This window comes from Phascolarctos cinereus, unplaced genomic scaffold, assembly GCF_003287225.1.
Source record: "Phascolarctos cinereus isolate Bilbo 61053 unplaced genomic scaffold, phaCin_HiC Scaffold_4;HRSCAF=312, whole genome shotgun sequence".
Taxonomy (NCBI): Eukaryota; Metazoa; Chordata; class Mammalia; order Diprotodontia; family Phascolarctidae; genus Phascolarctos; species Phascolarctos cinereus.
In genome coordinates, this window is record NW_027555847.1 from 545,321,024 (window position 1) to 545,333,063 (window position 12,040).

The 12,040-nt window shown below is 34.7% G+C and overlaps 1 protein-coding gene across 3 annotated transcripts in view; it reads left to right on the forward strand.

Moving 5' to 3' along the window:
* CTDP1 (CTD phosphatase subunit 1) overlaps window positions 1–12,040 on the forward strand; it is a 167,037-nt gene that overhangs the window by 25,385 nt on the left and 129,612 nt on the right. For all 3 annotated transcript variants that reach the window (XM_020986907.2, XM_020986908.2, XM_078153555.1), the window contains exons 5-6: window positions 1,482–1,632; window positions 8,639–8,729. In XM_020986907.2, coding sequence (XP_020842566.1) covers window positions 1,482–1,632; window positions 8,639–8,729 — 242 coding nt within the window. The remainder of the gene's footprint in view (window positions 1–1,481; window positions 1,633–8,638; window positions 8,730–12,040) is intronic.

A 12,040-nucleotide genomic window follows, 5' to 3' on the forward strand; every position in this document is an offset into this window, starting at 1 on the left:
GATTATAATTCTGAATTTGGAATTTGTCCTGTTGTCATTGACATTTTAAAGTGGATTTAATCTGGGAAGAGATATGTGAAAAAGTGTGTTGGAGGAAGAGGAGTATGTTAATTTGTAGTTGCTTAATCCACTCTGTAAAAACGACTTGTGTTTGTTATATTTTGGAGTTTTTTTTAAATTAAAGCATTCAAGATGGTTGTAACATTTGGAGACCTGTGTTTTAATCCAAGACAAATTTAGGAATAAGTAGGTGCAAGAATACTCTTAAAGTTGATAACAATCAATAGAGTTTCCCAGGAAAATAATGATATCTCTAGTTAAATGGCCAGCAATGAAATTGTTTGCCCTTAGTAGGCAGCAGTAGTTTTAAAATAACAAAGCTATGTACATATCACAAACTAGCACAGTTATATTTCTAAGGGTTTTTAAAGGGTTGTTTTTTGGGGGGGGAAAAAACTAGATAAAGTAAAAGTTGCTTAATTTCACACTATTAAGTCTTTATAGATTTCATAGGCCTAGTTTATAATTATTTGAATTGGTCTGGGCTGAAGTTTGCCCAGTTTCAATTATAATGAATAAGTTAATATCATGAACTGAATTGTGGATAACAATTCTACTTAACTTTGGAGAACTATTAACATTAATAATTTATATGAAAGCATGATAATAATGCTAGTCACAAATAAGTCTTAAATACATTTTAAAGCTGACCTTGTAAGACCTCTTTCTGGATGCTTTACGTTTTTTTTTAAAATTAAAACTGCATTTCCTTAAAAAAAATTTTTACAATGCAAACTTTAATAAATTAAGCCTTCTCTGTAAAGTTTACCGTACCTATTTGTGTCCTAAGAACTTTTCATCCAAAAAAACCCCCAAACATTCTATGTATGTATAGCCATTACAACTGCCTCTCATTTTGTTTTTCAGTAGCTTTGTAATTAACATTCATCAGTTTATTCAAGTATCACATGAATTGGGTCTTCTGTTTTGAAATAACTACAATATGAAGAAGGCAATTACTTTTATATGAAATCTTTTAGGGAACTTATCTTCACCATTATACAAAACAGTAATAGGGATTAAAAATTCTGGAACTTAAAAAATCACATCTTTGTATATCTGAAGAAGGGAAAGGGGAGAGCTCAAAAGCAGAGCAAATTGTTATATGAGATGCATGCTTAGCAGATATTTTGGCATGATACCTGCTTACTATTTATGATGCTTATTTTTGAAACTATTTATAAAGACTCTTTTAAACATATCATGGGCAACTAATAAATAGTAGTGGGCTGATAATTTGGTCCACTGTAACCAATAATTTAGAAGTTCTAACATTATATTCCATTAAGAACAAACAGGATCCAACTCAAGCAACATTTGAAAGGTATTGTCCCTAACAAGACTGAAAGAAAATTTAATGATGATAGGTTATTACTCTCCCATGATTTGTTCTTTCACCAGTTTTTCTTCTTTCCTCCTAGGGTATACTTCATTTTCAGTTAGGCCGACGTGAACCTGTGCTACATACTCGATTACGTCCTCATTGCAAGGAATTCCTAGAAAAGATTGCCAAACTGTATGAATTGCATGTTTTCACCTTTGGTAGCCGGCTTTATGCACATACCATTGCAGGTAAGCAGTGTGATTAAAAAGCTGTGAAACATTTTGCTTAATTTGACATAATGTGACTATTATTTTTATTTTAATACCTTTAACTAGGATGCAGAGCATAGGAATTAAGGCTAGCAGGAACTTGAATGCTTCTTAGTCCAGCCCCCTAATTTTACATACAGGGAAACTGAGGGCTAGGCAGTGGTAGTAACACACCCAAGGTCACAATATCAGAGCTGAGATTTGAACCTAAGTATTTGATGGCAAATCCATTGCTCTTTGTATTACATTATGCAGTATCTTGATTTATTATCATTCTTCAAATACTGTAGAAGAATAGCCCCGAGTTCTATAAGGATTGAGTCAGTAAATCAAAGCTAAAGCATTTTTTTACCTTTCTTGAACTGTCTTGGTTTAATACTTACGATAAATAATCATAGTGGCTAAGGAGGCCAGCAAATCCCTTACTCTCTTGTATTATATGTTATTTTCAGTCACAGCACTCAGCTTCCAGTTAGATCCAGGATGTCCCAAAAATCTTTATGTAGTATTAAACTCTTAAAGTTTAAAGATGAAGACTGCACAAAGACTTTTGGGACACCTTGTATAACGTGAGCGTCAGTCTCAGGTTGGAATAGCTACTTTTGCTGTTAACACAGTTACCACTCGCTGTATTTTTGGTCGGAATGCCTATATTCCTGGTCAGAAGGGGACCATTCCTGGTCCCAAACCTTGGGACCACAGTCTGGTTTATTCACAATGACCCTGGCAGGGTAGCAATCTTGAGTGTAGAAATATGTTTGTCTATTTTCCTTAGTTGGAAATAATTTTAGAAATAGACTGAAGGACATTTTGGCAGGGTTTTGTTTTGTTTTGTTTTAACCTATAATGAACACTTAAGTAATACTTCCTTCTGTGAAATAAGCCTGTTTTACTTGATACCAGGCAGGCCACTGGGTTGGTCAGTGCTAACACTGAATATTTTATATTCTCTTGTGATTGCTTAGGCAAGTGTCATTTGGGATTGTATTTTTTAGTCACCTTATGGGACATGTAAAATAAAAGTTACTTTAGCTTTAGCAGTGCTGAACACTTGATGGCAGTGTTGGTCGTAGAAATGATTTATGAGAAAATATTTTTTATTTTAGTTCATTGTATGGAATTGAGGTCAAAGTTAAAAGGCATTCATCTGTTCCAGAAGGATCATTAAATATGTCTATTTTATAAGGTTCAAGAAGGGGACTACACAGAGCTCTTGATAGATGCCTTTCCCTAATCCAACTTGTAGCATTCAAGGCAAAAGATTAAAATTATTGTTTAACATAGAACTGTAAACAAAACCTTGATTCAGAATTTGGTAATTGTTTTTCCCGTTGAGTGCTTTATATTATAACTTACAGGATGTCTTCTAGTTTTGTAGAAAAAGTCTTAATTTAAGTGGTTTGCTTTAAAAAAAAAAGAAAATAGTTTTAGAGTATTCCAAGCCTTTTTATGATTGAGTTTATTTTAGTCCAACTCTTAATATATTTATGACTCTTATTTTGAAGGCTCAAATTTAGCTTAGCCACAAGAGTATTTATCTTTGGGATCCAATTCTACTCCAGATCTCCTAAGGTTGCCCAGCCTAGACCCTAGAACTCAGCTGGCCTCCAGGGGCTGTCCAGGCTGTGAGTATTCTACTCTGGGAATGACTTAAGAATTAACAGGCCAGAGTTTAGTAGTTTTGCCAAGGTTGAGGTGAGAGGGGTATGGTAAGCAAGATACTGCTAGATACATTCATTAGACTCTTTATCAGTTCATCACTTGGGAGAAGTAATGAGTTAACATTCACTGATAGAAAATATTTGCTTTTAAAGAAGAGATTTTTTTTGCACTTTAATCAAGAAACTCTACTATAAGAGCAGATGAGTTGTCTATTGGCTAAACTTTTAAAAAGCCATAAAAATGTGTAAAAATTGAAGGACATTTGCTTAGGCACTGAAGTTCTCAACAATTCTGGAGTAAAAGGAACGTGGTTATATATGAAATGCCACAGAATCTTAGCTTTGAAGTGACCTGTTGGGCCATCAAGTCCAACCAATACCTGAATATCCTTTGAGGGGTAAGTTAGGTTCTGGAGATACTAAGATAAAATGAGACAGTTCCTGCCTTCATATTCTAATAGGGTATGCATGTATGTAGGTGTTTATAAAAAAGCTCTACAAGACAGATTTGAGATAACCTAGGAGGGAGTAGAGGTTAAGAAGGCATTATTAGTTGTGCCAAAAAAGACTTAATGTAACAGGTGTTACCTGAGCTGAGTTTTGAAGGAGACTAGAAATTCCAAGAGGTAGGGTTGAGAACAAGAGTTTATATTTGATCATCAAACTAACAGAGATATTAGAATTTACTGATGGAAGAATGACCCTTTTAGGAAAATAATAGGTCTGGTATTGGTTGGACTACATAGCCACCTAAGCTACTTCTAAACCTGAGATTGTGATAAAGCATATGGAACCATGTACCTTTTATTTTAGAAATGTTGAGAACTTGACAACTAGACCTTTTATTCATTTAAAGCTTTATTTAAAGTTTAGCCACTGGGTGGCTCATTTGCTCTTACAATGTAATACCTATTTCTTGATTATAGTGCAAAAAAACCCAGAAAACTTGATCTCCTCTTTAAAAAGCAAACATTGTCTTTCAGTGGAATGTTAACTTATTACTTTTCCTACATGATGAGCTGGTAAAGAGCCCAATGAAGTATCAGGTAGTCTCTTGCCCCCTTCCCCTCCCTTCTTCCCTGACTCTCCCCTTTCCCATCCTTTGAAAGGTTATTGAATTCTAGCCTGTTAATTCTTAAGTCATTCTAGATTGGAATACTCACAGCCTGGACAGCCTCAGGAGGCCAGGTGAATTCTAAGGTCTAGGCTGGACCACCTTCGGAGGTCTTTGAGTGGAATTGAATCCCAAAGATAAATACCCTTATGGCTGAGCTGGATTTGAGCCAGATTGTAGAGATGACAACCAAAAAAAAATATCATTTCTCTTTATTTAGTTTTAAGTAGAACTAGCTCCTGTCTTTTTACATTTTTAGTATGAACAATTGAATTATAATTTGGAAGTGTTTTTAGATTTCCCTGTATAATAATAGCTGACTTTTATTTAGTACTTTTAAGTTTTACAAAGCACTTTATAGACATTCTTATTTGATCTTCCCAACAACCCTATGAAGAATAGATTTTGTCAGTATTATCCTCATTTCATAGATGAAGAAGAGGCTCAGAGAGGTTAGTTGATTTACCCAGGAACACACAGCAAGTGTATATTAGTGCTAGAATTTGACCCTGTCTTTCTGACTCTTAACTCCAATATTGCATTTACTGCACCACACTGTGAAAGTAATTTCTTAGAAAATATAGTTGAGTTAATGTGTAAAATTGAGTAAAATCTGATAGGATCATAGATTGAATTGAGTCTAAAAGAAGACCTCTAGTCCAACCCCTTCATTTTACAAATAAAGAGGCTCAAAGAGGCTAGGTGACATTCCCAAGGTTACAGATTTACACCCAGGTCCTTTGATACCAAATCAATGCTTTATTCATTCTGCTGTATTGCAAATGTAATGTAATCTTAGGTTAATCTGTATACTACACATTCATTTATGAAAGTTCTTTAGCTTTCAGTAGTGACACGGTTAATGAAATAAGGTAAAGGATATGGTTTCAGTCAGTGGAGACTTTTTTGTTTTGTCTTTAAAGTCTGAATTATGATGAAATCAGAGGGGCAACATGATAAAGAGTTTTATAAACATTTTTTTTCTTTTTGTTTGTTTGTTTTGCTTTTTGGTGAGGCAGTTGGGGTTAAGTGATTTGCCGGGGTCACACAGTTAGTAAGCATCAAGTGTCTGAGGCTGGATTTGAACTCAGGTCCTCTTGACTCCAAGGCCAGAGCTCTATCCACTGTGCCACCTAGCTGCCCCATGATAAAGAGTTTTAGAATACAAGTTGGACAGCCTGAGTTTGAGTCCCAGCTCTGCCATTAGCAGTGTTACCTTGGGCAAGTTAATATCATTGAGCCTAAATTTCCTCATCTTTATAATGGGGCTCATACCTGACCTGCCTACTTCACAGGGTTCTTGTGAGGCACAAGTGAAATAATTTATGAAAAAGCATAAATTTATTTTTGTATTGTATAAGGTAATTCTGCTTGTGAAAATATTGACAGCGTATCATAAATTGAAATCTTTGGGAACTGTCAGTTCTATTGAGCTGCTGAGTGAAAAGAAATCATCTTACTCTATCATTCAAGCTATAGTAGCTGAGTAAAGAAATTACTTTCGTAACTCTTCATATGTACTGGGAGCTTTTAGGGAAAAACCAGGGGGAAAGATAATTTAGAATGTTGCTTGTGTTCTAGGGCAGGTAAGTTTGAAAAAAATTAATTGTGCAATTAGAGAAACTACTTTTATTTTATATCTCACGCAAATCTTAATTATGAACACCTATTTCATGTACATGTTTTCCTGTTTCCAATTAAAATATTTATTTTAGTATATTTTCTAACCAAACATTTTGCCATTCATTGGTCCAATGAAATTGACTTGTTATTGAATTTTATGCTTCAAATATAATCTTGTAACAGATTTTTTTCAGGAAGAACTATATGTGTGTATATATATTTTTTTCTTTTTTTTGGTGTTTTTTTTTGTTTTTGTAAAAACACATTTTTTCTCCTACTTTTTTTATTATACCTATGTCCATTGTATCAGTTTTTCTTACAACTAATATAAAAAGTGACAACTTAATTTCTTTGTACGTCGTAGCTAACTTGCTTCCTAGAATTAAATAAAATAAACTTATGACTAAATGTGTAAATCCTAATTAGAACAGTAGAAGTGAATTGAGTTTATAAAGCAAAAAACTAATACAGTAACTCAGAGCTCATTTTATGCCATAGATTGATTCTAGCATGATTCTTTCTCAAATGTAAAATACATTTATGAAAATTGTCCTTGATAGATTGTTTCTATTAGATGGGCATTTAGCTCAAGCACCTGAGGAAAACAAATGTTTTCTCTTAAACAAATGTGAAAAGTAAAATGTTATTGTATAACATGAAAGAACATGTTGCGTATAGTTACACTCAACTATTTCGGGAAAATTGTACTCTACATGAGCCAATAAATGAATGTATTTATAAGAATTATTTTTCTTGACTAGCTGTGTAATAAAATTAAAGGTTTCATGCTAAAGAGTAACTTGCTAAGATTATAAGCTGCAGAGAAAATGCTGACCTGCATTGGTAAGGAGAATTTCCTCACCCTAGGGTTCCCTAGATCATGAAGTCACAGACCCATTCCTTATCTCTGGCCTCTCACTTTTTAATATAGAGTTTCTTTGCATTAACTTGATTTTTGTAGGGCTTTGTCAAGGTAATATATGATAGTGATAAAAATTGTAAAGTTAAATAAAATGGCAATACTGAAGTGTTCCTTTTAAAAACATCTTATAAGAATGAGATTATACCATGTAGACAGCTCATGTTTTCCTGATTACCTACTAAACTGAGTAATTATATTACCAGTTACTTTTTTTTGGCATAATAAAAAATAGCAATAAAGACCTATTATAAAGTGATAGATATGCTATGTAATACAATGAAATAAATAACGTTTCTTTTAAATGTTTATAATTTAAAATATTTGTTATATTAATAGTATAGCATCCATTTAAATTCTCTATCTTCCATCTAATTACCATGATAACTTAACAGTATAAAACTTCTAAAGAACCTTCATTTCATTCCTATGGTAATTTCCATCACTGATGTAGTTTTATCATCACATGCTGAAGTAGGCAGCCATTTTGATTTTCTGTGGCCCAAAAGGTTAGCCTCCATGTTTGGCCAGCCAGGTGACCTGTAAGCTGAGCTAGGCTGGTCTTTGGGAGCAGGCACATTCTGTTGCTGGGTCCATACTCTTAATCCTGTGACAGTGGGAAGGCCTGCCAGTGCTTGTGCTGTATTGGCACATAACCTTCAAGAAGTCAGTCTTACCTCCATGCTACGATGAAGCATTCTAGGTATATCTTTAGGAGGAACACAGAGTCTTAGATTTAAAGTCGGAAGAAACTTTATTCATCTAGATGTTCCTTACAGATTGACATTCCATCTCCTATCTCTGGTTGTTAGCACAGACTTTGCTTCATTCCTGTAATATATTCCCTCCTTATCGCCTCTTCTCAGAATCCCTAGTTTCCTTGAAAGCTGAGCTCAAACACCGCTATCTATATGATGCTTTTCCTGATCCCCTCAGCCACTAGTGCTTCCCCACCCAAGCTGTTTGGTATTAATTTAGTATATAATTACATGTACATATGTTGCCATCCTCTGTAGAGTGGAAGCCATTTGAGGACAGGGGCTGTTTCATTTTTGTTTTGTATTCCTAGTGCCCAGTATATTAAGTACAGGTACTTAATATAAGATTGTTGGTTGATTGATATAAATAAGGAAATTGAGTTCTGTCCTGACCTCTCCTCTTTCTCCCTTGGTGAATTCATCACCCACCATGGATTTAATTCATAAAATTCCTTTGCACTCCCAGGCCTGCAATGCATTCTCCCCTTTCTTCTGCCTCTTAGAGTCTCTCCATTTAAGATGCTGCTCAGACACTGTCTTCTGCATTAAAGCCTTTTCAGATTCTCTCTCCCTTGTAATTAACTTGTACTTATTTTGTGTATGTCTTGTATATTTTTATATATATATATATTTACACATGTCCTTATTGTCTCCTCTAATAGAATACAGGGGTGTGGGTGTGTGTGTGTGTGTGTGTGTGTGTGTGTGTGTGTGTGTGTGTGTTAAAACCTGAAAAATGAAAACCCTGTTTAGTGACAGTTTTATCTGAAAGCACATGTTATTTCTTTCCACCATAATGCTTTTTGTCTGTGACATTACAAAGGAAATTTAGAAGGTTTTAGCCTATGCAAAATACTGCATAAAATGAAATTTAGAAATACTTTAACTTCGGCTTTTTTTCTTTAAAAAGGTTTTTTAGACCCTGAAAAGAAGCTTTTTTCTCATCGAATATTATCAAGAGATGAGTGTATTGACCCATTTTCTAAAACGGGAAACCTTAGGTATGTATATGATTGTATGTGCACAGTTATAGTCATCACATTACAGTTTATTTTTTTCTCTGAGAACAGAACAGTTTTTGGTTGCCACTGTAAAATTTGCATTTTAAGAAATATAGGTTATGGATCCATTTAATTCCTCCCCTCTCGTTCATTTATTAAAGTTTATTTAATTTTGAAAAACAAGTAACAACTTTGTATTCTGATGGGGGAAAAAAATCTTAATTATTCTTGCTGTTAGTACTTAGCCATGGTACTCTTGTTGTGGTGGATTCTTTTTCTGGTTCAAATCTTTGTGCTTTCAATTTCCTCATCTGTAAAATGGACCTAATAATACTACCTATTTCATCTGAAAATTGGTGGTAAAGTGCTTTGTAAACCTTAAACATTACTTAAGTGAATTATTCCATATTTCAAAACATCCTTTAGCTTTTGTCTTTTGCTTTTTTCCTTCCTTTTTGTCTTTTCCCAAAGGCCCCTCTGCTTAAATCAACATTCAAAGGTAGTGGTGGGGTGGTGGTCATGAGTGACAGCTCATTGCAATGTTTGTGCAGTTCTGTGGAATTTTTTTCCTAAAAGGGCAAGATATGTAGATTTCTGTGTGTTGTAATTCATATTCCCAATTCTGAGAATATTTATTTTCATTTTTTTTCTGTAATGTGCCCAGCATAAAGTCCTATGAACAGTGCAGGTGGATGATACATGAAGACTAAGATGTGAGGTTCAGATTTGAGAGAGTAAAGAACAGTGTAGTTTTAAGGGAACATTGAAGCAGGGGAGGGGGATATTAAGTGATGGGAATAGGCACTAAAGAATAGAAGCAGAAGAGGAACAGCTTGTAGAAAAAGGAAAGGACTGAGAGTCTGGACGGGTATAAACCCTACAAACTTGACCCTAAATATATGAGTAAAGCCATTTTGCTAAGGCACGGATTTTAAGTTTTCTATGATATTTATAGCTAAGCTTTATGATTTTCATTTTCTAAGGAACCGATATGTTAACCTAGCAGTGGCTTACAAAATCATCAGTTACATTATCGACTCCTTCATCCCAAATCCATCTCTTTATTTTTTTTCTATGCCTTGAGTTTACTCCTGCTTCTATTTGATCCTGCCTACTTATCCATGTTTCCTACGAGAGTTTTCCTTTCTGTTTGAACAGAAATTGGTTTTTATTTTTTTTTATTCTAGGAAATGCTACTTATTCCCTAAAAGGTATTTGAGGTTTTGTCTCAAAAAATAATCTTTGTACCCTCATCCGAAGTTTCTTGTTTTTACCTTAAATGTTGATATTAGGCAGAACCTTATGGATAATGTTGATGTTTATCCCCTTGTCTTGCCTTGATTTACAGATAAGTCACCCTTAGATAAGCTTCCCTATTTTACATTAAGAAAATAGACAAGGCAACAAGCATTTATTAAGCCCTTACTATATTCTAGGCACTATGCAAAGTATTGGAAATACAAATACTAGCAAAAAGAAAGTTCCTGCCCTCAAGGGGCTTGCATTCTAATGAAAGAAGACCACATACAAAAGGGAGCTGAAAAGTGTGGCAAGGGTAGAAGATGAAGGTGGTCAGACAGGGTATGGTGTTGATGTTTGGAAAGTCAGAAGGATAGCCAAGAGAGAATGAAGGTTGGCCAGCCTGGGTCTCTATTTAAAATGAAGGAGGACAAATCCAGTATGAGAAGAACCCAGGCAATGAGGGAAGTTCCAAGGTAAGACTTTATCTGCATTATGGTATTGTAGTCTGGAAACTTGGAAGGACAGGTTACATATATAAAATAGATTAAAAATTCCCTCTAATTTGTTAGAGAGAAAAAATTCTAAATGATCTTAGAATGGATTCTGTAGTTAGTGCCCATTTATTTCAGTGACATCTTTCCTTCTCAGTAGGAAGTTCTCCTGGAGTCAATTAATAAACATTCAGTAAGTGCCTACTATGTGTTAGTCACTGTTCAAATCTGGCCTCACATACCAGCTACATAACCCTGGGCCAATCACTTAACCTTTGTTTGCCTCAGTTTCCTTAACTGTAAAATGAGGATAATTACAGCACCTGCCTCACAGAGTTGTGGTAATAAGGATAAAATGGTATTTGTAAAGCACTCAGCACTGCATTCGGCACATAGTAGGTGGTACATAAAATCTTAATCACTTCACTTCCTCGTTAAAAGAATTGCTATGGGGATGAGAGAAGAGAACATTTTAGAGGTTAACATGAGAGGGAGACAGCATAGATACACCTGGGTATGAACAAGCACTGCCGCCTCCATGCAAAAAGTGGCCAGTTTTTCACTAATTTTCCCCTAAATTCCCTAATATCAAGTACCTTTTTTTTCCCCCTCTTTCCCTCAAGAAAAATAGCTAGCTGAATTACACCATTCATTCTCCTCTCTCCACTTGTCCCCCAGCCTTTATATGTTTAAACGACTTTAGGATCTTCAAAGATCTGTTTTACCCTGGTTGTTGCTCTTAAAATGTGCCAAATGAGAATCAGAAAAGTAGAGTCATATAGACCTAGAGCTGTTGGGCATTTCTCCCATTATTTTTCCATGCTCACTCTTTATTTTGAAGAAGGAAATATGGGGAGAAGTTGGGTAAACTAGAAAATTTAGTGCTGGCTTACTGATCTTGTGGTTGGAATTACTCAGCCTACTTCTACATCATTCTGGCCAAGTACTGCTTCATATCCATTCTTCTAAAACTTAGTTTACCTTGTGTCAGAAGCCAAAAGTTATTGGAACTAGGGATATGAAGAGGGAGAAGAGATGTGTTCTGTATCAGAGTTGCTAAGTTAGCACTGCAGTTAAAAGCTAAATTCTGTATTCATTAATATCTATTGTAAATGTATACTCTTATATAGACATGTTCTGATTAATGTTTGAATGCTTGTTTTAAGAATTAAATTAATTTTTAAGTAAACAAAAATATTTTCTCTCCCTCCCAATTTTTCCCCTCCCCCATTGAAAAAGAAAAAAGAAAACCCTTGTAACAAATATGCATAGTTGAGCAAAGCTAATTCCTGCATTGAATATGTCTCTTTGTACCCTGAGTCTGTTATCTTCAGGAGATGAGTAGCTTGTTTCATTATGGGTCTTCTGGCATTGTGGTTTGTCATTGTGCTGATCAGATTTGAATGCCTGTTTTAAGATTGGCAAACTTCCAATACAAACATGAACACAGTTAGAGAAAAGATGACCTATCACTTTTTTTTAAAGGAAGGCAATGTCTTATATGTAACTAGAATCTCTTACCTTTCTTAGAAGTCCAAAAGCATTGGGAGAAAATGTAATTTTCATATTTTCAAAAAA